At 39.8% G+C, this 24,247-nt stretch overlaps 1 protein-coding gene and 1 long non-coding RNA gene across 8 annotated transcripts in view; one reads left to right on the forward strand and one right to left on the reverse strand.

Annotated features, from left to right (window-relative positions):
* LOC118469614 (uncharacterized) overlaps positions 1-18,149 on the reverse strand; it is a 39,869-nt gene extending 21,720 nt beyond the window's left edge. For 3 of the 6 annotated variants that reach the window (XR_008601766.1, XR_008601767.1, XR_004846538.2), the window contains exons 1-4: positions 18,090-18,149; positions 17,895-17,986; positions 7,531-7,622; positions 277-394 (exon numbers count right to left, since the gene is read on the reverse strand). This is a non-coding gene — a long non-coding RNA (uncharacterized LOC118469614). Of the gene's footprint in view, positions 1-276; positions 395-2,009; positions 2,198-7,530; positions 7,623-17,894; positions 17,987-18,089 lie in introns of all 6 variants that reach the window. The other 3 variants (XR_008601769.1, XR_008601768.1, XR_008601765.1) reach the window with 2 other exon arrangements.
* The window catches only part of slc4a8 (solute carrier family 4 member 8), a 37,008-nt gene that overhangs the window by 3,672 nt on the left and 9,089 nt on the right, over positions 1-24,247 (forward strand). For both annotated transcript variants that reach the window (XM_035943415.2, XM_023299305.3), the window contains exons 2-11: positions 7,412-7,493; positions 10,858-11,010; positions 11,401-11,536; positions 13,068-13,228; positions 21,313-21,489; positions 21,937-22,025; positions 22,896-23,053; positions 23,163-23,250; positions 23,373-23,519; positions 23,660-23,760. In XM_035943415.2, coding sequence (XP_035799308.2) covers positions 7,412-7,493; positions 10,858-11,010; positions 11,401-11,536; positions 13,068-13,228; positions 21,313-21,489; positions 21,937-22,025; positions 22,896-23,053; positions 23,163-23,250; positions 23,373-23,519; positions 23,660-23,760 — 1,292 coding nt within the window. The remainder of the gene's footprint in view (positions 1-7,411; positions 7,494-10,857; positions 11,011-11,400; positions 11,537-13,067; positions 13,229-21,312; positions 21,490-21,936; positions 22,026-22,895; positions 23,054-23,162; positions 23,251-23,372; positions 23,520-23,659; positions 23,761-24,247) is intronic.

Genomic DNA, 24,247 nt, shown 5'->3' on the forward strand with positions numbered 1-24,247 from the left:
AACCAAAAATCTTACTTAGGCCGTCAGTCCTATTGGTTTTTATTTTTCATTCTTTAACCTTTTATTGTCGCAATTTCACAACATGTTCTATAAAGTGAAGCCACCAAACCACCTCCAAAGATCTGCATTTTTACACTGTATGTTACACTCTTTTCCCCATACAGCCATCTAAGCCTGAGGTAATCTCTCTAGAAAGAAAACAATTAGAGAGCAAGAGCTGCGTAGCAGCAGAATTGTATGTGTGGCATCAACAAAGGTGTGTATGACTCATGCTACCCGTGGGCTGAAGCAGCCAAAACAGCCGTCCCTCTCATCCTTTCCCCTTCTGTCTGGAAGTGACAGACCGAGTTGTCAGAGGCAGGATCTGTGTCTCTGCTGTCAGATCAGGGTGCTTCTGTGAGGGGAGAAGAGAGGGGTCAGTTTAGAAAGACGAGGCGGTGGCGGTAATGGCGTGGGCAGACAAAAATAGGAGGCTGCAGAGAAACACAATCAAGAGGAGTGGGGGGAAGTTTGTCTCGAGAGAGCCGCTCAACAAGTGTTTTGTTAGAGAGGAAGAGGTCATTGCAACGATCAGTCGAGTCAGTAATGACAGACATCTCCAAAGACTCTAAAGCCCACACTGCTCTGCAGAATCATACATGAACTTTAATGAATTTCCCATCCATTGTCTTGCGGGGATGTTCTCTTCAGAGCTGATGTAGTTGATCCCTATATGAGCTCAAGTTTTACAACAATATGTCTCCATCTCAGCTCTTCTGAGCAACTACCCAGTGTCTGTGATGTGTTATGTCAGCTGTCCTTCTGGATTTCAAGTGCCTTCACAGTAGCCAGCAGGCCTCATTCCTCAGGAGCTGACTCCACTCACAGCTCCCTCACAGTCCTGATGGAGTGAGAAGCCATTTTGGTGCACTCCATTGATTGCCCCACTCAGTCAGAAGACTGGGATGCAAATCATTGCTGCTCTACTTGTTCAGGATGACAACCGGTTCAATGTTTTTCAATTTGATGCACTCTCAGAATACTTTGTGATTTGTGATTGACAAAATACCTCCAGGAAACTTTAAAATTGCAAGAATTATGAAACAGCTTTAATGTCATTGAGGCACAGTGTGTTTCCTAGCAAGAAGTCATGAATTCAGCACAGTAATGAAGGGAAACTAATCTTTTACTGCAGTTAAAATGGGTAAAAATGTTTTGAAGTTATATGGAGGAAACCAGAGAATGTATGGTGCTGTATCTTCTTTGTAAGGTATTGTAAGTTAATACTTTAGTTTGGATATCAAACTCTTGTATGAACTTGTATTGTGTAATGTGTCTACAGTGACTTTCTGCATCAAAGGGAGGTTTATCGCATCCTAAGTAGGGCACTGTGTGCAACTTCTGCTTTGGGAATCTAACATCTTTCTGGGACAATCTGGCCTGCCAGAAAATACGTCTTGTATTTCTTTGGTTATCAAACGTAGGCGGATGATAGCATTTTTCTATTTTTGACTTTACATGCTGAGCGACTAGACTCGGGGGCCTGTAGTCATCATCGTGTGGATCTGTGAGATGCAACAAAAAACAAATGCAGTGAATTGAAGGATTACATTGCACAGATTTGTATTTCAGAGTTCATGTAAAGCTCATGAGGCTTCAGCAGTCTGAGTTACACAAATCAAATACATTTCTCACAGAGTTCCAGGTCTTTTAGCACAAAAATCCCTCTTTGTGCTCCTGTTTCTCCACCACAGCTCATGCCATTCTGGGAAACACATGGACTGGATTTAAACAAAAAGGACTATTATTGTGGGAGAGACTGAATTCAGATAATGATAGCCTCATCTAAGTTTTAGATAACGAATTGGAGCCCTATCCTTTAATAAGCCTTTAATGTTTTTAGAACAATTTAGAAGGCAAATTTGAATCTTTTGGGCTAATGATACTTGTGATATGCTATGAAAGCAGAACTTAACTAGAGCTGAGTGTCTGTTAAAGTGCAATGCTCTCAAGTTATTTTTTCGACTCACATGGCAGTATCTTCAGATGATTTGGTTCAGCACCACCATGTGATTCTCTTCCCAGCCACAAGGCAGCTCCAGTGTGGGTTTGTCACAGTTGGTTTTCCATTGATATGCTTATAAAGGACAGAACTTCAAGGACAGGCAGCCATGTTGAATCTCGCAGGGGGACGATTCTGTTGTACGGTGGAGCTAATCTGTGTGGAAAATTATGAAGTCATAAACCCACCCGAGTGCTGTGACTGATACCGAGCCAGAGGACAAGAGTGAAGAAAAGAGGGACAGCTGCCAGGAGATGGAAACAGCCAGCAATACACAAATAATTTGCCCTGTCAGTGGAAAATCACGCACACGTGCAGGCTTTGAGGGTCACAGATGTGCTCACCCACAGAGAGAGTAAACACAACTTAAAGTGCCATGTGAGCTTTTAATTAGCTGAACCACTTAATGCGACACAAGAGAGGTGAGTTGTGAATGACAGGGAACTATTAACCTGTTAAAAAAACACATACCTCCATGAATTTGCCATTAAGAAGGTGCTGTTAGTGAAATGTGACCAGGATGTCTATGTGCTGTGAGTCCTATTGAAGAGCATAGACTCAGGAGAGGCAACGTCATAATCATGGCATGGAAAGTGTAATCTGATCTCGTCAACATAAGACGGTCTAAAAGAAGATTTCATCTCTTTGGGATGTTGTGTCCCTGCTTTTTGAAATTTAGCTTCATGTACTCTGTAGTTATTGTTATTAAATGAGCCTTTCGAGAATAGTTTTTCTTTTTCCCTCTGTGTGTTTGTGCACCGAACAGATCGCAACTAATTGACCTGATCTGATAGTCTACCATCCTTTCTGGGACAAAGAGCTTTTAAAGTCACTCCCTCTCATCCATTCTGGGTTGTTGTGTGTCTATATGTTTAGTAAAGCTCCAGTTCTAATGGAGCTGACTGCCTAGAGCCTGAGCCTGAACCCACGCACTGCATAGAGGCTTTAATTCACCGTTACAGCTGCAGTGAGTGATAACACTTTGTGTGTATGTGAGAGAAATCAGGGTTACATGTGAGTGCACAGAGAGTGTCAGCCAGTGGATAAGTGTATGCGTGGAAACGTAATTAAAAATATGACTAAGATCTGTAGTAAGGACTTGGACATCACGGTGCAAACACCCCACAATTTGTCAAGATTGTCATAACTGCCACTTACTGCAGGTTCTGCAGCCTCTGCTAAATGCAGTCATGTGGTTCTTTTATGAATTTTAATGTTGAATCTGTACATATTTAAGGTATATATCAATGGTAAAGATTATACAGTTCATCCACTGTTCAGCAAATCAAAAATTAACCAATACCATCAATGCAACTGTCTGTCAGTACTTTTGGACTTACTAATTCTGTCTGCATGATTCCCCTTAGTGAAGACATGAATATTCAAAAACAGATCATTAAGATCTATTTTTATTTTTAAAAAGGGTAAAAAAAAAAAAAAAAAAAAAAAAAAAAAAGTTCTAGCATTTCCTAGCAAATAATTACCTAACCGCTGGTTAGTGCAGTTGTAAGCCAACATGATTGAAACAGGAGTGAACAGTGTGTTTGTCACAGACTATTTTCACCTCCAGATTTCCCAGTTTCCTGCAGCAGGATTCATATGTGCAATTAAACCAAAGTAAACAACAGTGCACATAGCTATTGCATGTAAATACATGTTTACTGGTCTTTCATCCCACCACACATTCATCTCCTGCATAAACATAATTATAAAACCATGAGTCGCATTCAGTGTTTAGCCCAAGCACGAATCTCTAATGAAGTAGCCTTATTCTTTAAAAGGACTGAATCATCCTGGGACAATGAAGTGCTCAGTCATGGAAAGAGAAAGAAATCCCAAAGCACTGATGTGGTGAAGGGAGTGTGAAAGGAGGCAAGGAGGCAACACCAGGCCACACACACCGGTGAATTAAGTGGATGTCTTGGGATCTCGACATAAAGGCTCATATTAAAGGGGTTGGCATTAAACATAACAGAAGTCTTTTTGGAGTTGGATTTGATTTTTTTTGTGCTTATAATCAGGTAAGACATTCATGGGTCTACGCTGCATGTTAATTAGTTTTCTTCTTATCACAATCTTGTGCTAATGTTCTTAGCAGTTCAGTTTTTAGCAGCATGGAGAGACTAAAGGAATTAGTAGATAAGATACTGCTGTGGGGCTTCAGCGTGCATATAAATACAGTCTGAGATAGGAGTTACACACGCACGCACGCACGCACGCACGCACGCACACACGCACGCACGCACGCACGCACACATACACACACAGCACTATCTCTATTTATCATATTTCATGACTGCAGCCAGAAAGCTGGTGTTTTATCAACCAAACCCCAAGAGAACTAAGAAGAATCACTGCTCACTCTCTTGCTTAATACACACATCTTGCAGTAAAACAGACAGCCATGCATGCAGGGTTTAATGCAAATGCAGGGTTGTGTCCTGAAAAGCTTTAACACAGGCAACAATTAGGCTCATTAGCAGGATCTATAATTTTACTCTGCTCCAAGTCCAAGAGTAGTCATGAAAAGTAAATGCATGCCATGGAAATTGTTGTCTTTTTTTGACATGTTTGAACAAGCAAACGTCTGAATTCATTGTGCCCATTAATAAAGGTGACTCACTGGCACCTATTTATAGTATATATATATATATATATATATATATATATATATATATATGATTAGGAGCTTCTTAGGAAGTGACAGTGGGAACCTGTCTTAGTTAAACCTCAGACATCTGGGCTCTGCTGTTATCTTTGCTGTTGAAGTGTGTGGTGTCTTCATGCCAAGATCTAAAGAGCCCTTTGAGGCCTGAAGACGAAAGGTTGTGGATGCCTGTGAGTCTGATAAGGAATTAAAAAGATCTCCAAATTTAGAAAAAAAAAAACAACAACAAAAAAACAGTCAACTGTGAGGAAAATCATCTACAAGTGGTGTGGATGTTTCAAACAACTCAACTTTGTCCAAAAGCAAACTGTTCAATGGGGAAAAGTTGAAGAAAAAAAAATATATTACAGGATCTGCAAGTAACTCTTGCAGTTGTTGTCTACATTCAGTATGAGACTGAACAAATTTGGCCTGCATGGGACAAAGGCTTTGCTGTCCAAAAAGAACATAAAGCAAACTTACATTTTGTCAGTGGACATATATGCAGAGGCCAGGCCTTTTGGTAATTTGTGCTTTGGACAGACAAATCAATTGATTGTGGCCACAGTAAAAGTACTGTAGAATGTTTGATGCCAACCAAAGGCAGTTTTTCAGGAGAAGCATCACGTGAAATGTTATGTTTTTTAGTTGCTTCATTGCCTTGGAGACATAGCAGCTTGCAGTCACTGAGTATCATTTTAAAGGGTGCTCGAGGATCATTTTAAGCCATCTGTCTGAAAGTTGGAAGTGTAAGCAGAGGTGAACCTTTCAACAGGATAGTGATCCTAATCATGCTCGCAAATCCAGTAATAAAATTTTGTGGGGGGATTTTTTGATAATTTGTGTAATTCTCTGTGTGGTTGTGTTCAAGCAATGTTATCCAGTATGCCTGTATAATGTTTATTACCAGAATAACTGAGGCTTCTGCTCCTACATGCGGCTCTGACAGACCAAGACATTTTCAGTTTCACTCTAATAATACAAATGGTGCTTCAACATAACATTTTGCAATTATTTTTCACACCGTGGTCATCATATAGCAATCTTAGCCACAGTGTGAGCTGCATTCACCTGAGTGCTGGCTATTGGACTGTCTAATTATGTCAAAAGACTGACATGGCAGAGACTGTGCATTATCAGGGTTTGTCGCTCAGTCTTCACCCTGAAAGGGAAATATACTGAGTGGACAGTCATCATCCCACATCTGTGTTTTGGTAAACTCTCAGCACACACAAACATGTTTCACATCCACAACTGTTGAGCTGAAGGCTGAGATAGCAGCTGTGCTATAAACTGAGATTATCAGATGGTTTAATGGTGGTGATTTAACATCTGCAGTGTCACTGCAGGGTATGTGAATCATGCTAAATCAAACCAAGTTAACACTGAAAAGGATATAAGTTACTGACCATCTAATACATTACCACAGCACTGCAATGAGTTTCACTGCTGAAAAATATCTCTCCTCTTCTGTGCCATTTCAGTGTATCTATTCATTTTATATCATAAATATTTTATTTCCAAATGGATACATCTTTTTCCAAGATGTTCAACACTGTATCAGTAATCATTTTTAAAGAGTGGTGAATGTTTTATTTTATCCACCCCCCTCACACACTAATAGAAACATATCCAGTCTGTAAAGATCATATGTTCACACAGAGTGGGCAGAAATATCTATTATGTCGAAAGCTGCACTTAAATACCAATGTGTGTGTGTGTGGTTGTGTGTGGTTGTGTGTCCGTCTGTCTGCACTCAGAGGTTAGTCTAAGAGCGCTGTATATTGCCGCTGGTAGAGGAATATGGAATATTGCATCTGCCCCATCTATTTTCCTTTATTTATTGATTTCATCTGTTGATTTTACTGCTAACAGCTCTAACCTGTTTAACCACAGTATGCTCAAACACTGCATATACATGTAGAGAAAGGAGGAAGTAATTCCTTTCTAATTTGATACAGTGGTATGTACTCACTCACAGCACGTGGGAGGCTACCAGAGATTAGAAATCAAAGATTTACTGTGAGCACTCATGCAGAGAAATGAAGAGACATCCTGTAAATGGAGACGATGCAGCAGCACAGTAACTCCAGAATCACTGTGGAGGTTCCTGCAGCACTCTGCCCTCATTACCATAGGACAGATACAAGACCACAGACTACAGCCTCCACTGTACATGAGCAAAAACCACTGTATCTGAGAAAGGCTTGTCACTGGGATAGTAAGAGCAGCAACAGCAACATCCTGCAGCAGTCTGCCAACAGCAGCACTGCTGGTGGACATGGCACTCTGCTAATTTGATTTGATTTCCCCTGGATAGTAGAGCCTAGCACATTCTCCAACTGACTCATACTCTGTTTACCTCTGCTACGTGTGTGTGTTTGTGTGGATGTGTGTGGTTGCCTGCCTGTCCTTGTGTGTGTGTCCATACCAGACGGTCTCAGAATAGACTGTCTGGAATTTGATGCTTATCATCGAAAGGCTCTTGCCAGGTTGACCAATTAGCGGTTCTGTTACAGTGTTCTCCTTAAGGGGACACTTCTTGGACATAGTGACCTTTTCAGTTTTCTTTCATGGACTGATGTTAAAGAGATGAATGTGATTAACGCTTCCATGAGAACTAGATGTCTGATGAAGACTGTAAAGAAGCTTATTGTCTGTACCAAAATTGTCAACATTAAAATATACTAGCACGTGCTGTATGTCTTTTGTGTGTTCATCAGAGGCCAGATGAGGAGGTGGTGGTAGACCAGGGAGGGACCAGCTCAGTACTGAACATCCACTATGAGAAGGAGGAACTAGAAGGTGAGTAAAATGCACATTTAGAAAAAGTGGTACTTACTTTAAATGGTTCTGATGGCATTTTCTTTTGTCTCATCCAGCATCATCAAGTCAGGTGTGTGGGTGGTGATAGGTGTCAATAAGAATCAGCGTCTGCCAGAGTTTAAGAAATCAAATTTAACTCTATAGAGTACTGTTGCTTTTCACAGTATTCTCTAATTAATATACAACAGCCCATGCTTAAATAGCTCACTTTTTCATATCTTTCCTCTATTTATTGTTCCCCTAAGTCATTCATGTTATACTTTTTGAGGCGAGGTGGAAGAAAAACAAAAAGGTTGCAAGTGCAAACTTTCAGCCATGCACATCAGGCTGCATCCTCACCAGTTATGTTATCCCAGATCATGTCTTTTCTTTTAAGCTGGAGAAAATACTCTGCATCACTGATAGATGAGTGGTCAGAGGAGCAGCATGCCAGAGCTATTGTTCAGCTGGTGTGGATTTAGTGTTGATTTGGCCTGCTTTTGTTAGCAATATCTGCACCTTCATAGTAGAGCTCAAATATTTGTTCCTTTTAAAGCTTCAATGCAGTTATCTATATTTTTTTTCCCTGACAGAGGCTTGGCAACAACACTCTGTATTTAACCAATGCTTGGTCCACCCACTGAGCTGTGACTGTTACCAACAACCTTCACACCCGCAGTTTGCATTCAACTGGAGAAAATGATGTTCTACATAATAAAACGTTTGGCCAGTTCAAACTCGATGAGTCATATTTTATACACTCCGCATGTGTTTTTCATGCAGCTTTTATTTGTAATCAGTCAATCAGAATTCCTAGAGTAAAAAAGCACATTAATTCCCTCTGAATGTTAGGATGTGATTAAAACCCGAAACACTAAAGAAGTATCTGCACTTGGTTGGTTAATTATTATCCACCCCAGGTGCCCTGGCCTGACTCAGCCTGCAGCAGATCTCCCAAGACCACTTATGTGCTTCATATTTATATTTAATGAGACCAAACAGTGGGATGGAGCGCAAGGTGAAAAGAAGCTTTTGCATAAATGAGTCGTTTTTAGAGTTTGTTTGTATGTGTTTATGTGTCTTGATACTTTACGATTTTAGGATTGAGATGTTATCTTGTTGATCATTACTGTGGATAATGGTGCTATTATTGTTCGCCTGGATAATGACGTTCAAAGATTTTTTTTTTTTTTTTAAATTTTTGTCTAGGTTTTAGTTTTAGTAATTTCCTGTTCATTTCCGTGGTTTCCCCCTCTGGTGAAAATCACATATTTTGACCTTATTTACATGTCCACTTGGCATTTTTTATATGCTAGACGACACATCAGGAGTGAAATAAGCAGCATTTCAACCTTAAAACCAATGACAGTCTCAAAAACACAGCGTCAGATTTGCAGGGTTTTATACGAACAAACATAAGGAAATAATTTTGTGAACTTACAGGGTGAGATTTCTGTATAATTATTCTTCTTGAGAATCGGTTTCTGGTTCAAACATGTTCTTCTGAATTAATCTTGTATTACAATTTGCCACTGTGTAGTGCAGAGTAGTTTTACATTATGACAGGCTCTTAGGTGAGCTGCTGCATTCAAGCTGGGACTCATTAGATCACATTTTAAAGGAAGCAATTGTGTAGAGTTAGATTCAAGTTATTTTAAGGCAGGACAGGATTACTTAATGAAAAAAATATATTTACAAATGTGTAGTTTTGTGTAGGGGTTTAATCTGAGACTTCATAGGGCAGAGGCTCGACACATCAAAAATCCAGAGTAGAAGTCTGGGGAAGTTGTCTGATATATTGCTGCACCCCTTCCCTCAAACAGCCAATCTTCTGCTTTTTAACAACCAAACCAGGAGACATTTTGTTGTTCTGAGACAAGCAGGACAAGTGTCATGAAATTATGCTCATGTGTAGTAGAACTATAAGCTATGGGGGAAATGTTTTTTGTACCTTAGTTTAGAACAAAAACCCCAAACGTTTAAAGCATTTTGATCTGCTTTGACTAATGATTGTATAAATGCAGTTTTTATGTCCTAATGGCCACTGAAATTGCAGTTATGACTCTTTCATGATTCTTTCAGACAATTGCTGGGTTTTGTTAGCCTGAAATAAATGCCCAGAGGCGTTACCAAGATGGTTACTGAGTGGCCAGACTTTTGTTTAATCACTGTCTGGAGAGGGACTTTATTTTCAGAACACTCCACTTTGCTATTCTAATAAACTCCATTATTGTCAGCGTAGTGTCACATGAATTCAGTCTCTTGTTATCGCAGCATGTTGCATTCAAAGTTGAAAAGACTGATGATAATTACAGATGGCAGTGGTTGAGATCAATGTTGGGCAGCAAGCAGCAGGAAGGGTGTTGTTTCCTGACTCTCCCTGTGGAGCTTCAGGCCAACATCTTAGCCTCGGTTTAATAGCTTTCGTTTTCAGTTGCTTTAATCCTGAGTGCTCAGAGAACATAGTGTGCATTGTTCTGCCCAGCACTCTCTACTTCATCCTGGTCTAGTTTGCTTTTCCTTTTCAGTATTTGAAGCCAGTTTCATCCACAGCTAATTGAAATGATCCCATCAGAAATTCTGAACTGAAATCTACTCTGAGATGAATTACGCAGAAATCACAGGCTAAAGGCAGGACTGCATCACATCTTATTAAAAACAGTCAAATTGAGACCAATGTAATATCCTAAGAAATAACTAGAGGTTACAAAATACACATTTAATGTAGATGCAGCATAAAAGAGCAGAAGAGCTGATATGATTAAAAATAAGTGAAGAAAAAAAACAAAAGAATTTCACCAAACTCTCAAGGCCTGTTGGAAAAACATGTTTTCAAAAATGACAGGCATGACATTTTGTAACTAAATAAATATAAAAGACAAAACAGACTTGGCAATGACTGCAGAAACAAAAATAAATGTTCAGTGAGAAGCCCTTTGGTCTAACTGGATCTCTTCTCTCTTAAAATATATCAAATAGAATAAAAATAGAAACAGCTCAGAAAGGCCTAAAGCTCATCTTAAGACAACAGGCAGCTTTATTTGCTATTGGATTACCATTCATATAAAATTAAGCACTATTTATTTTGTCCTCCCTTGTGTGCCTTTAAAGTGCTGTTACTGAAGTCTACAAAATCTTTGCAGGCATTTATATGGCCATTATGATCATTTATGATTTTCTTAATTCTTTGTCTCAAAGAAAATCATACTGCAACTAAGCACAAGAATGAACAAACTATTAAGATGCAATAAAAACTATAGGATGTTATTGTTTGCATCTTTAAGGTAAAAAGCAACACTGATGTATTGCAGTACTAATAAGAAAGCAATACTCAGTAAAATCCCTTCTTTCGGCTCTTCTCCAGGCCACAGGACTCTGTTCGTGGGGGTTCGGATGCCCAGACAGAGCCATCGTCACCACAAGGCCCACGGCTCCCGCCACCGCAAGAGGGACAGGAGGTCAGGAAGCACCGCAACACAACAAAGCGAAGGAACCGAGACGACCACCTCCAGTCATGGTAGCGCAAATGCACACACACAAAACCTTTTTAGAATGTTTTGCTTTTTAAAGTGTTTTGAGATTCATACACTTGTGTACTTGCAAAACCACCTCTCAGAGAGGAAGTATTTGTGAAACAAAGCCTGTCAATACTGTGTGCACTTCACACATGCACATACAGTGCTCCAGGGTAAAATTGACAAGCCCACTAATTAGCTAACAAAGAACAGGAACTAGTCAGCATGTTGCTTGTGTGTCTGGATGTGTGTGGAAGTGTGTGTTTGTGAGCTCAATGGCCATTTAAAAGGCATGTATTGACAAAACATAAAGTACTGTGTGTGTTTGAAGCAGTGTTTTGAGAGCTCCTGTTCGCCTTTTGTTCCTCCCTCACATCCTCTCGCTTCATCAGACACGCCGTCCCAGCGGGTCCAGTTCATCCTGGGCTCAGAGGAGGATGCTGAACATGTGGCCCACGAGTTGTTCACCGAGCTGGATGAGATCTGCGTGAAGGATGGCAAGGATGCTGAGTGGAAGGAAACAGCCAGGTCAGGATCTCCTCTGGGAGCTGCTGGCAACAGCGCTCGGCAATAAAGCTTCTGACAGCCCGGCAGCTCTACAGCTGCACTGTTTTGAAGAGGGAAGTGTACAAGTAGTTACATTTAAAGCTTAGTGGATCATTTCTTGCTTGATTTGCTCAAGGCAAAATGTGAAGAATCACACAAATAGTGCTGTGATCTCATTCATGCTGTTCAAACTCGAAATCTCAGGTACACATGCTGATGTTTATTTCCTGGGAGGAAACGTGTAAACCACAACATTGATTTACAGCTGATCTGTGTATAGAATTGGAAAACATCTTTGCCTTCAAGGTTTAATGCTCCCTAGCTGCTGTGTGCATTGAGCTGATCCGAGTCTGTATGTACTAAACTTCTAAAAATTACACTTTAAAAGACTTGACGTGAAAGTAAAAAAAGATTCACTGCATCAAGCAGAGCACTTGTCTGCAGCTGTGGTTTAGAAGGCAGTGTGTTGTCGGCCCATCTATGAATGAGAGCTAAATTGTGAAGTGCTTTGGATAGGAGAGCTATATACAGTAAATGCAGTTGTGTAACATGTAGAGTGAAGTGTAGGAATAACACTTTAAGAGCAACTTTCAAGCCAGTAGATGATTTATTGAGGCAAAAATTAATTCTACAGGTACATCTAGTACATCTTAATTTTTAAAAAATCCTTACATTTTTCTCAGTGAATCTTTCTTATCTATTCTTAATATCTTTTTATAAACAGTAGTCATGAGAACACCTGAGCAGGTTTTTCTTGCTTTTTTTTTAGCAACACATACCTGTATTGTATTATATCATGTCGCAGCATTTTCTCTAAATGCTGTATATGTATCATCAAATTGGTGATGAAAATTATTTGCTACAGTTCCTTGTTTATTGTCTATGTGCATGTAACTTCTCAAGCAGCAGCACAGTCATTTCTCAGGGCCACAGTTTCCGTCACTTATGCACACTGGAAGTGCATTAGGAATGATTAATGAAGCAAAATCCAAGTTCAGAGAGTTCCTATGATGACCCATCCTATAACATGTGAAAGGACAACTTAATATGTTTAGAATAAAGTAAATCTGAAATTATAAAGATTGAATAATAGAAAAACATGGGGAAACAGTGTGAGAATAAGTACAGATGAGGTGCATCAGAGAAAACATGCACCAAGTTTCTGACAACTGACAATACATGGGAACAGATAACAAAATCAATGTCAGCTCTATTCTTGTCACCCCTAATAAATCCAAAAAAGAACAGCCAGTGCATCACCCCAAATGACTTTGTCAAATCAAATGCAAATGATAGGCTACAGTAACACTACCCTTTCCTGAAGTAAACATATTTCTTTTGATAAAATATTATTCATACACCACTGAGACATTTTGTTACTTAGAATATACTGTAGTCATTAGAGCTACTCTTATTCAGTTTAACAGACTGTCATTAAAATCCTAAATTCAGTAAGAGATTTCACTCATTTATTGTATTTGTCCTTGACCTCTTGTCTCTCTGTACCTTGCAGGTGGTTGAAGTTTGAGGAGGACGTGGAGGATGGTGGCGAGAGGTGGAGCAAACCTTATGTTGCTACGCTTTCCCTCCACAGCTTGTTTGAGCTCCGCAGTTGTATCATCAATGGCAGTGTGTTGCTTGACATGCATGCTGACTGCATCGAAGAGATTGCAGGTGAGAATTTGTGTAACACGTTTATTACTATCCCAGTAGGACAGTGCTATAAATTCTAAGAAAAAGGCGAGCTCTGGCTTAACAATTTTTTTATAAGGGCACTGGGAGAAATCAGTTTTTATCATTGGTGCAAGTGATTGGTGTTGCTTCCTCAAATGGATGTATAATTTCACAATTTATTTTCCTGTCATCTTCTTCCCTGTTCTCCAAAGTGACTTCTTGTCTGTGTGCTTGCGTATATATTACATTCATTGCTATAAAACAGGCTCCACATCTCAGTCTAAATGGCCCCTGGATATCTATTACAAATTAATTTATCCTCCTCAGAGAGGAAACACATGGACAGTCCAGGGCTGAGGGGAGCATCACACACAGTCACTCACACCCACTCAGACTGTTAATCATACAAAAGTTGCTAGTGATTTTAAAATAATTCAATGTCACGCTGACATTTACAACAAGCACATAAAAACAAAATAAAACAAACAAAACAAAAACATTTGCTGCACTTGCAGAACGCTGTTGCTTATGAAGGCTGTTTGTGTGATGAAGCCGAACCATCATTATAGCTGTGTATCCTCTCATTGGTTGTTTTACTAGAAGACGCAGCTGAACCAAGACGTTTGTTGAATTTACATTAATCGTGGTAGCATGAAATTTACAATTAGGCAAAAAAGTTACCAGAGTCTGCTTACAGGTATGTAATTAACTGTGCACTTGTAATTTAAATGCTAGATAAGGCCTGCCCATGTACATCATCGGGTGAGAGATCACAGTTTTCACAGATTTGCAAAGACACATGCACAGCCACAAACAATAGTTCAGCACTGCTTGCTCTCTGCCATTGTCTTCCGCACTTTAATCATAAACAAATGCAAATATTTTTTGTGTATTATCATTCACATTAATGTCCAATCATCCCACACACACACACACACACACACACACACACACACACACACACATGATCACATGGTTAAAAGCCCTCCATCATTCCTTGTTCTTCATGGTTACACTGTGACAGAGTTACAGCCTGAACAACCTTGTTCCCTGCAATCATTCTGTTCCTCCACTTCTCAGCTACTCTCCTTTTTTCTCTCTGCTCCATGTGACTCTTGCCAGCAGCAGTTGGACTCCAAACAGTAGTCAACATAAAAGAGAGACAAAACATTTTACTTGTTAATGTTTTTAAAAAGGCAAGCCAAATTTTAAGCCACATCAAATTGTATTTGTTTCACTTGTCATGTGAGAAAATAAAATAGGAATTGCTTCAAGCAATAGGGTGAAATGATACAAACCACTAAATGGATGTTAGACTAAAACAATAACAATCAATATCAACTATAGCCCATAAATCCGCTAAACCTCAAGCAGTTTCTGGGTGTTTTTCACTCTTGTCACATTTTCACTAACTATGGGCACTTTTTTAAATCATTCTTATTTATTTTCAGTCATTAAAAAAAAAATAAAAAATGGACTCAATATGTTATCAATATTGGAGAAAATGGTGACTACACACTATAGATAATTACTTGCATTTTGAATTTATTTCCATACTTTACTCTATCTGCTCTGTGTAAACACAGCCTGCATTTCATCCCAGTTCAGTCAAAAAAAATCTCAGATTTTTGTCATTTAACTATTGTTGGCAGCAGAGTCATAGCTTCACAGTTGTGTAGAGGAGCTCAGAATCTTTAGTATTTTCAGAATCTGTTTTGTGTATAGTGGGTGTTTAATTTTGGTGATTTTAAAGGAGACGTAGAATAAAGTGGTTACAGTGAAATATCACAATTTTAAAGCTTGGATATGGTTTCTCAACTGAATAGCACAACTCAGATGAGCATTTAAAGAACCAGCAAAAGGTAAAAATCTGACTGTTATGTTTGTTTTTACAGTTCCTGGCTCTGGAAAATGGGGTCATTGGCTTTATGAGTCATTGCACTATTATGTTTCTCTACATTTTACTTAATAATAATGAAAGAATAATAAGAATGTGAAAAAAAACATAGGGCCTTGGTTTAAATGTCAGTCTCACTACTGACTGCACTATTATGCTGTTGACATAATTGACAAAAAATCTGTGTGTAATTCAGTGTCAAAAAGCTTCATGTAATCACATTTAATGCTGTCCCTCTAATAGAATCTAGTGTATCCTTTTAAAAGTTTAGAGATTCAGAGTCCTTTTAGCTTGTGACTTAACAAAAGTGATTTACTGCTAATTACAGGAACAGGGTGCCACATAAAGAAGGCTGGATGCACCTGTGCTTGGAGCATAGCAGATACTATTAGATGTATCACATTATCATTTGTGTAACTAATGGTCAACTGTGAGATGATGCTCTGGAGAAAGCAGAGCTGTTGCTATGGCCTCCTAATTAGAAGGAACTTGAGCCATTTCAAGCCTCTAAAATTTGAGTGGGATCTATATTAGTTGTACCATTTGTGGGTTTTGGCACAGTTGCAGGCTCTTTTGTGCTGTTCTCTTGTCAGTGTCCTTATTAACGTGGCTGATTATGCTGCCACTGAGGTCAACGTACTAAAGCTGGCCTTGAAGTGTGCTCAGAATGAATGCAGGCACTGCAATGCCTGTGTGTGTGTGTGTGTGTGTGTGTGTGTGTGTGTGTGTGTGTGTGTGTGTGTGTGTGTGTAGGTGTGTGTGTGTACAGATCCACTTCAAAAAATGGCTGGTGAATAGTTGGAGATGCAAGGAACGACAGTGCTGAAGTTGAAGCACAACAGATAAACGAAGGTCTCTATGTGGTCCAAAGCCTGGAACTTTGCTGCCTGTGGCTCTAAACTCTGTTACTAGGCAACATCGTCAACATTCAGTGTCATGTGACATTCTAATTAGAAAATCAAAGGCAAGTTAGACAGTCCTCTGACACTGGATGATGACATTCAGATAAGTCATGCTTAGTTTAAAGTTTATAAATACAGTTCACTTCTGTTTGTCATGCACACACATCAGTTCAGTCCGCAGACAACAGCACAGGGAACCAAAAGGATCGTGCAAATCTTGTCGCTATGGAGCCAAGAAGGAAACAAAGCAACAACCCCATCCTGTCCACTTAACAAATTTTGAAAAAGCAGGGGCCCAAGCACGCTGCCAGTCACAGGAGCAGAAGCGGATCAATCAAGTAACGCAACTAAAATATCTGCTACAAGTTCATAAAGAACAACCGAAAAATAGAATTATTTCACAAACAATCCAACAACTGGAAGCATCACTTAAAGAAGAAAAAAGAAAAAAGAAGGAGGCTAATACCTGCCTGGCAAAACATGTGGATGAAAGCTACAACCTAAAAACTCAACTTGAAAATATTCATCTGCAATTTAAAGAGCAACACTGAAAATGGGAGAAGGAAAGGTGCCACCTTCTGGAGAAACATCTGGACCAGGAAACAACTCAAGAAGAAGATTTTAAACACGAGGTGGAGGAGGGAAAATCAAAAATTAAGAAGTCCCGGTGGGAGAGGTTCCTTCAGTTCTTTAAGAGAACTGGAGGGACCAGACCTCGATCTGACTGCTGATACAGGCCAAACATCTTCCACTCAACCTCTGCCTCTCTGAACCAATCGACCAATCAACAATTAAGGATATAACAATATATAAAATTATTATAGAATTAATTGGATTCTATTTAATTAACATCATTAATAATTATTATATCAACACATTTCATGTTTATATACATTACCATGTTCTGTTAGTAACACAAAGTTATAAAGAACAGAACAAAATAAAAATAACAATATTACGTTTCACATTATGTTCCTTACATCTTTTCCACAACATAATTATGGAAATTATGAGTTTGACAAGACTGAACACAATATTAACTACAATAAAAACAGCAAGAGGGTAGCTGTTAAAAAAGAAATGAAATATGTTTTTGTGTCGTTGTGATTATGCACTAGTTTCTGGTTTCATGTATTTGTGAAGGTTATACACAAAAATATGTGTCTCTAGTCAATGAAGGAGTTTGTGGCCATTTCTGTTAATTGTAATTTATAACAACCTTTCATCTGATCTACATCAAAGCTGGTTGGTTTCCTGTTGGGCATGTGAGGAAGTGAAGTGCCGAGTTTGAAGTTGCTTGAATTAACAGTGGCTATTCAAAGTGTCTTTTTGTGGTTCTCAGCAGGCCTTTAGCGGCCTGTAGGCGCAGTCGAGTTCTCACTCCTTATCAGAACCAGCGTTCCTGGTTCCACTTTTCCTTCTGCATTTATTTAAATCACAGGCTATTCTTGTACAGCTGATGACTATAACTACTCTTCTAAACTGAACACACTTTAAGGTTTTCTCTCATTTGCTTCTCTTCTGATTGAAATATTTAGCATATGTAAATTCACATTTTCAGTAATTCAATGATAGCTTATAACATGACCTAAAGTCGAACCAGCTGCTCTGACACTGTAGCGTCCCCTTGGATTCATTCTGCAAGACGCAGAGAGTTTCAAACGGGTGTTGATTTATTCTCACTCTCGACGAGCACCGTGTACCATAAGCACCGTGAAAACTACAGAATTAAACAGAATACAAAATGCCTCACTGTAGTATCACAAACAATTCACATATATATCATGTTCACATATAAATCATGTTTACATCCAATACGAATAAACGCAACTCATCAGATAATAATGCATATTTAACATTTTCATACCTCATTCCGCCGTTCCAAGGGCGCTAATTTAAGTGTTAGCCATCAGCTAGCATGCTCTCCAGCTCGATATACACACACGTCGCTGTTCAGAGCTACGAATACAGGACAATGAGGTGAATCACAATGTAAACCTTTCCTTCATACAATTCAAACAGATAAATGTGATGAATAACGACTGTTTTTAGACGTTTTTACCGTTTCTCCGACGATGCGTGAGCACAACGTTGTTTACACAAAGAAACAGGAAGTTCGGCGTCACAAAAACCGCAGAAGAAGAAACGCGCGCTTAGCAAAATAAAAGCGGAACAGACCAGAAGGTGGCACTGCAGGATTACAATGTCTTCTTAATACATAAACAATGCTGTGCAGGAGAGTAATAATACAATTTATCAGACATTTACAGACACGTAAGAATAAAAAGTAGATCATCATGATTGCATAGATGTCGTACTGAAATGCTCACAATTCACTGGAGTGGAGTGTTCATAATGGTTTAGGTATGCTAGATAACTGTATATAGGTATGCAAAGTAAAATATGAAGTTTTCTCTCAGGCTTCCTCAATGTCATCAGAGTCTTCTCCACAGCAGGAGTCCTTCTTCAACAAAAACCGTTGATGGGTGGGCTAAATAATACAAGAGAGTAAGTCTCAAGTTCTCCTCTTCATTGTTCTGGTTACATTTTCTTAGGTAATTATGTCTGTTACCTTAAAAGAAGCTCAAGGACAATGACTTTGCTGCCCAACTTTACAATTCACTTAGTTTGTGAAAGTAGGCTCAGTCTAAGAAGTAGCTACACGATGAGTCACACAGGACACAAGAGAAACCTTGCAGGCTCTGTCAGTTGGTGGAAACAGTTTGCCAAAGGAAATTTGAATGACCAGCGTCAATGAAAAGTCATAAGATGATGAGTTGCCCAGTGTGTGGCAAAAATAAAATAACACATTTTTTCATTGCTTTACTAGTCATGTCTTGTCTATTTTCTGCACTAAATCATAGAGTAGTATTGATAAGAGCATCAGTAAGTACCAGTATCGATAAAATCCAAATGATACTCCTCCCTATTAAAGATGAAGACAAAGTAAACTGTGACCTCTTAAAATACCAAAGAGAAAGAAAGAAAGAAACCTGGGTATTTCTCATGAATCCTACCGCACTCAAGGTAGTTGGTGAAAATAGGAGGGCTCCGTAGTTCACAGTAGTCCTACTATCTCCAAAAGGTTCGACATTGTGGACGAGGTTCGCTATTCAGTAGTGGAAACTGGTCTCTCTAGGGTGTCAGAAATCTCGTCTCAGATCTCTGTAATCTTCTCTAAAGGTTCAGAGATTCACTCTGAGGTCTCAGCTCATCTGACGAATGCTCCAACTCCAATAGATGACCTAGAAATAAGGTCAACAGAAAATTTACTTCTATGCTAATTCTATCAGCATTTCTTGTCATAGGATAGACCTTATGTAAACAACTTATTGTTCCAATTCAAGTGTCTGTTGTACAACAGATAATTCGTCAGTTTCAAAATCACAGTTTCATTCAGTAATTAGTTCTGAGAGCTTTTGCTTTAAGAAAAAAACTCAGCTGAAGCTAGGCAACATCATAGAAATCATTAAAAAAAACTGATGCAATATTAACAGTAGAAAGTACCAGCTAATGGTGAAATTTACTAGCAAAGTACATCTTAACCAGCGGCTCAGCAGCAGCAAATTACACTAAATTTTCTAAAGTCTTTCTAAAATACAGAAACATCATATCTCTTAAAGTCTTTACAAATCCAACATTCAAGTCCCTAATACTTTTAGCTTATTCAGTAGGAAATTTAAATGCACAAATTAGCATTTAAGCTAACAGACTTATTTAAGGCTAACGGTTAGCAGAAGTCAATAAGGTTTAATATGGGGGAAGTTACAGTCATGTTTAGCAAACTTTCAGAGAACTACAACTTCACTGAACTTACCAGTACAATGACTTGGCACATTGGATGGACAATGGAGAAGATAAGCTGGAGAAGATAAGGAGGCTCTGAAGGAGCAGGTGCAAGTCCTGCAAGAGTTAAACACCAGACTGCTGTTAGACAACAGTAAGATAGCAGAGAAGAACAGAGAGCTGGAGGAGAGATGCAAGAGGATAACATCAACCCTCTGCAAGAGCGCATCAGCCTCATGGAGGAAGAGATTGCAAAGCTCCAGGCAGAGAAGACGCAGCTGAGAGACCGGGATCAGGAGAACTTCCGCCAGATCAGAAGTCTGAAGGAAAAGCTGGCAGAAGAATCCTTGATGCATAAGGAGACGGTCGACAGCCTCGACTTATTGATATAATTTGTGATGTAGTCTGTGAGGTGCTTGTAAAAGCAAAATAACAGCTGTTCTTTAAAGGATCACAGCTGCAATTCTATGGGAAGTGTGATGCAACTTTTATGTTGTTTTAAATACAGAAAGATCCTAATGGCTTAATTCTCTGAAGTATTTTACGTTCAGTGAAGGTAGAACACAAAAACCTCCTTGTGTTTTCTAATCAGCCTTTATTTCCTCCTGCTCCGTGCCGAAGATAAAAGCAGGAATCGTTCCACTTTGACTGAATTAAAACAGGAGAAACATGCATGTTTTTAGGATTTAAGGAGGAATAAAGCTCCGATCCTCCCAGCTCCCGCGTTTAAATTTCAACAGATACAGTATAAAATAAAATAAAAAGCATCTGGTGTTTAGTTCCATGTGTTTGGGCAACTCAGAGCTTTGTTTAATAAACTGGATTGAAAAAAAAAGAGTTTTGGAGTCTATAAGGCTTGCTGTTGAATAAGAGTTTCAGAGGCGACCAAAAACACACCTGTTTAAAACTGTGTGTGTGTGTGTGTGTGTGTGTGTGTGTGTGTGTGTGTGTGTGTGTGTGTGTGTGTGTGTGTGTGTGTGTGCGTGTTAGACCAGTGGAGTGAGGGCATTTTGGAAAAGAGAGGATGTTTTGGCACTGTGTGTTGTGTGTGTGTGGGTGTGTTTCATGTGTGTGCATTTGTTTGTCCGACTGACTGTTGTGGAAGGAAGGAAGGAAGGAAGGAAGGAAGGTCAGATCCAGTGCTGACTCAGCAAGTCAGCAAGACATGACTTGCAAACGGAGGAGAGTGCAGAGACTGTGAGAGACATGCTAATTATTCTGTAGTCCCAGATGACCAGCTATACTGGACACATATTGACCTAAGTAACACTTCCAACACACACCTTCTGTTCAGCACTGTGCCAAACACAGATGTCTGAGCAGATTGTTGCATATTTATTTAAAAGCAGCAGTTACAGGGACAAAACAACAATTTCATAGATCAAGGAAGGCCTTATTGTTGAAACAAAGTGTATTGTGCGTATAAAAGCTGTCTTATACCACTGATATGCTCCAGGGATGCTCTAATCAGGGTTTACCAGTTTGTGTATGTGTTGCAGACATGGTGCTGGACCACCAGGAGGCGTCACATGAGTTGGATGACAGCGTGAGAGTTCGGGTCCGCGAAGCCCTGCTGAAGAGACACCACCATCAAAACGAGAAGAAGAAGAACCTGATTCCAATTGTACGCTCCATCACAGAAGGAGCTCGCAAACAGTCAGAGCCCCACCTGACAGGTGCGTTCACGCTGAATATCACACACAAGCACATGTTGCAAACTCTGTCAGTGGTTGAGAGCATCAAACTAGTTTTCACTGATTGTGTTTTATGATAAATAAGATGACATGACTTTAATTTTGTACTGTGGGGCTGCAGAACCTATGTAAAATGTTTCTATTAACTGCACTGTAGTTTTTTTAATGGGTGACCACTTAAGATAAGAAACTGAAAGCAACAAGACTAAGTAACCAACAAATATATCTCGAAACAGTGACACTGAATACTTTCAAGGTCAAACTGCTAAAATGGTTTGACTGTGGTCGATCCAGAAGAGAGACATATTGGCAGCTGAGCATGAATGCCTTCATAGATTTTTAAATTTTTTTGCACTTGAGAGAACCATAAATATGAAACGTTGTGGCTCTGATTCACTCTTTATCTGTTTCCCTCAATGACACATGCAGCATCAGCCACATCTCCACAGCCTCCTCCACCCAGTGAACCAGCTAAGAATGGAGCTGGGCAGGACAGCGCCCAGGTGGACCTCAGTAAGGTAAACAGTCAGGCTGTGGAAAGCTGTAGAAAGCACATAATTGCAAATATCCATCCATCCATTATCTATACACCGCTTAATCCTCACTAGGGTCGCGGGGGGGCTGGAGCCTATCCCAGCTGACTCAGGTGAAGGCAGGGGACACCCTAGACAGGTCGCCAGTCTGTCGCAGGGCCACATACAAAGACAAACAAGCACTCTCACATTCACACCTACGGGCAATTTAGAATGATCAATTAACCTCAGCATATTTTTGGACTGTGGGAGGAAGCCGGAGTACCCGGAGAGAACCCACGCATGCACAGGGAGAACATGCAAACTCCATGCAGAAAGATCCCGGGAAAGCCGGGACGTGAACCAGGGATCTTCTCGCTGCAAGGCGAAAGTGCTAACCACTACGCCACTGTGCAGCCCATAATTGCAAATATGTATATGTTAATACATCTGACAACATCAGCGTGAGATCTTAAGTAAATAAATGCTGTTAAATGCTAAATAATCAATGTCTGTTTTGAAGTAAATGTCAACACCGACTAGGTCACAGAGTGCCACTTAGCACACGACACTGAAACTGCATTTACTTCAGCCAGCCATCATTGCAGGACTGTATAGTAAAACCACTGAAGAATATGTATAAAAGCTTCAATTTAGCTACTAACTGTAACCACAGGATTGTACTAAAGGGAAATATCATTAGCTGGGAAATGCTAGCTAGGTTCTTTGTTATTACGCAGCGCCTGCCGTAGGAGAGCATTATGTGCAGCTCTTAGATTGAAGGCTGTTCTGTTTTGTACTCTTGCTACAGGGTGCAGGAATATAGATTTTTTTCTGCACTCTTGTCTGACATTCACTTCTGACTTGTCTCCACAGGTGGACATGCACTTCATGAAAAAGATCCCAGAGGGGGCCGAGGCTTCCAATGTGCTGGTGGGAGAGCTGGACTTCCTGGAGAGGCCTATTGTGGCCTTTGTCCGCCTTTCTCCTGCTGTACTGCTCACCGGACTCACTGAGGTCCCCATACCTACCAGGTAATCAGCTCCCTGCAGATACAGTTCTTTAGTTACAAAATCAAATTATGTCAATTCAATAAACTAGGAAGAATATGCACAGTGTAATTCATCTGCTGACATATATCAGGTTCCTCTTCATTCTTCTGGGCCCAGATGGAAAGGCTCAGCAATACCATGAAATTGGACGCTCCATGGCAACCATCATGACCGATGAGGTAAGACCTTTATCAGTTAAAATCAACCTTCAGAATCCTTCACAGAAATAGAAAATCTCAGTATTTGCCTTGCTAAGGCAGAAATATAAGTTTTCTCTGTCCTTTATCTCTCTCTGGACCAGATCTTCCATGATGTAGCATACAAAGCAAAAGACAGAAGTGACCTGCTAGCTGGGATAGATGAGTTCCTGGACCAGGTGACTGTTCTGCCACCGGGAGAATGGGACCCCTCCATCCGCATCGAGCCCCCAAAGAATGTCCCATCTCAGGTACATGGCTTCAGACACATAAAGATTTACTTCTTGGGTTTAAATTCTAGCAACAACTGCCACAATTTAAGCAGTAGTCTTGAACTATAGGTACAGAGTTTAGCTATTCTTTGATTCTGGTCTGTTCCTATTGTCTGCAGGAGAAGAGGAAGATGCCAGGAGTCCCTAATGGCACAGCCTGTCAAGTCATGGAAGAGCTACATGCTGAACATCATGGGCCAGAGCTGCAGAGAACTGGAAGGTGATTTACTTACACTTCTCACTGTTGATTTAGTGATGAGTGCAATAACTCACGGTGAATACAGAAGCCATATTCAGATGTGAAACAGCAGGATGTTACTCCCTAGGATAGACAATCATAAAAAAAAAACAGCCTGTGGAAAAACCTGCAGCAGCAGTTAGGTTTCTGAAGCAATGTGTCGCAGCCTGGGGTTCAGTTTAGCACTCTACACCATGTTGTCAGGTGATGCGACCACAAAATCTAAATTTGGATTTGCGAGGTACTGAGGGGGACAAGTAAATGACACCTAAGAGGAATCATGCACCAGAACATTCTTCACTTTATTTCTTAAAGAGTAACAGCGAGCTTTAAAAGTCACCATGGGACACATTAGAAGACATGCCATTCACTAATGAGGAACAAGTTTAAGTAACTTAGAAGTTAACAAAACTAGAATAAGTCATTTTCTATAGTTTTTTTTTTGTTTGGTTTTCCAAAGCTAACAAGA

Source organism: Amphiprion ocellaris, chromosome 5 (genome assembly GCF_022539595.1).
Source record: "Amphiprion ocellaris isolate individual 3 ecotype Okinawa chromosome 5, ASM2253959v1, whole genome shotgun sequence".
Taxonomy (NCBI): domain Eukaryota; kingdom Metazoa; phylum Chordata; class Actinopteri; family Pomacentridae; genus Amphiprion; species Amphiprion ocellaris.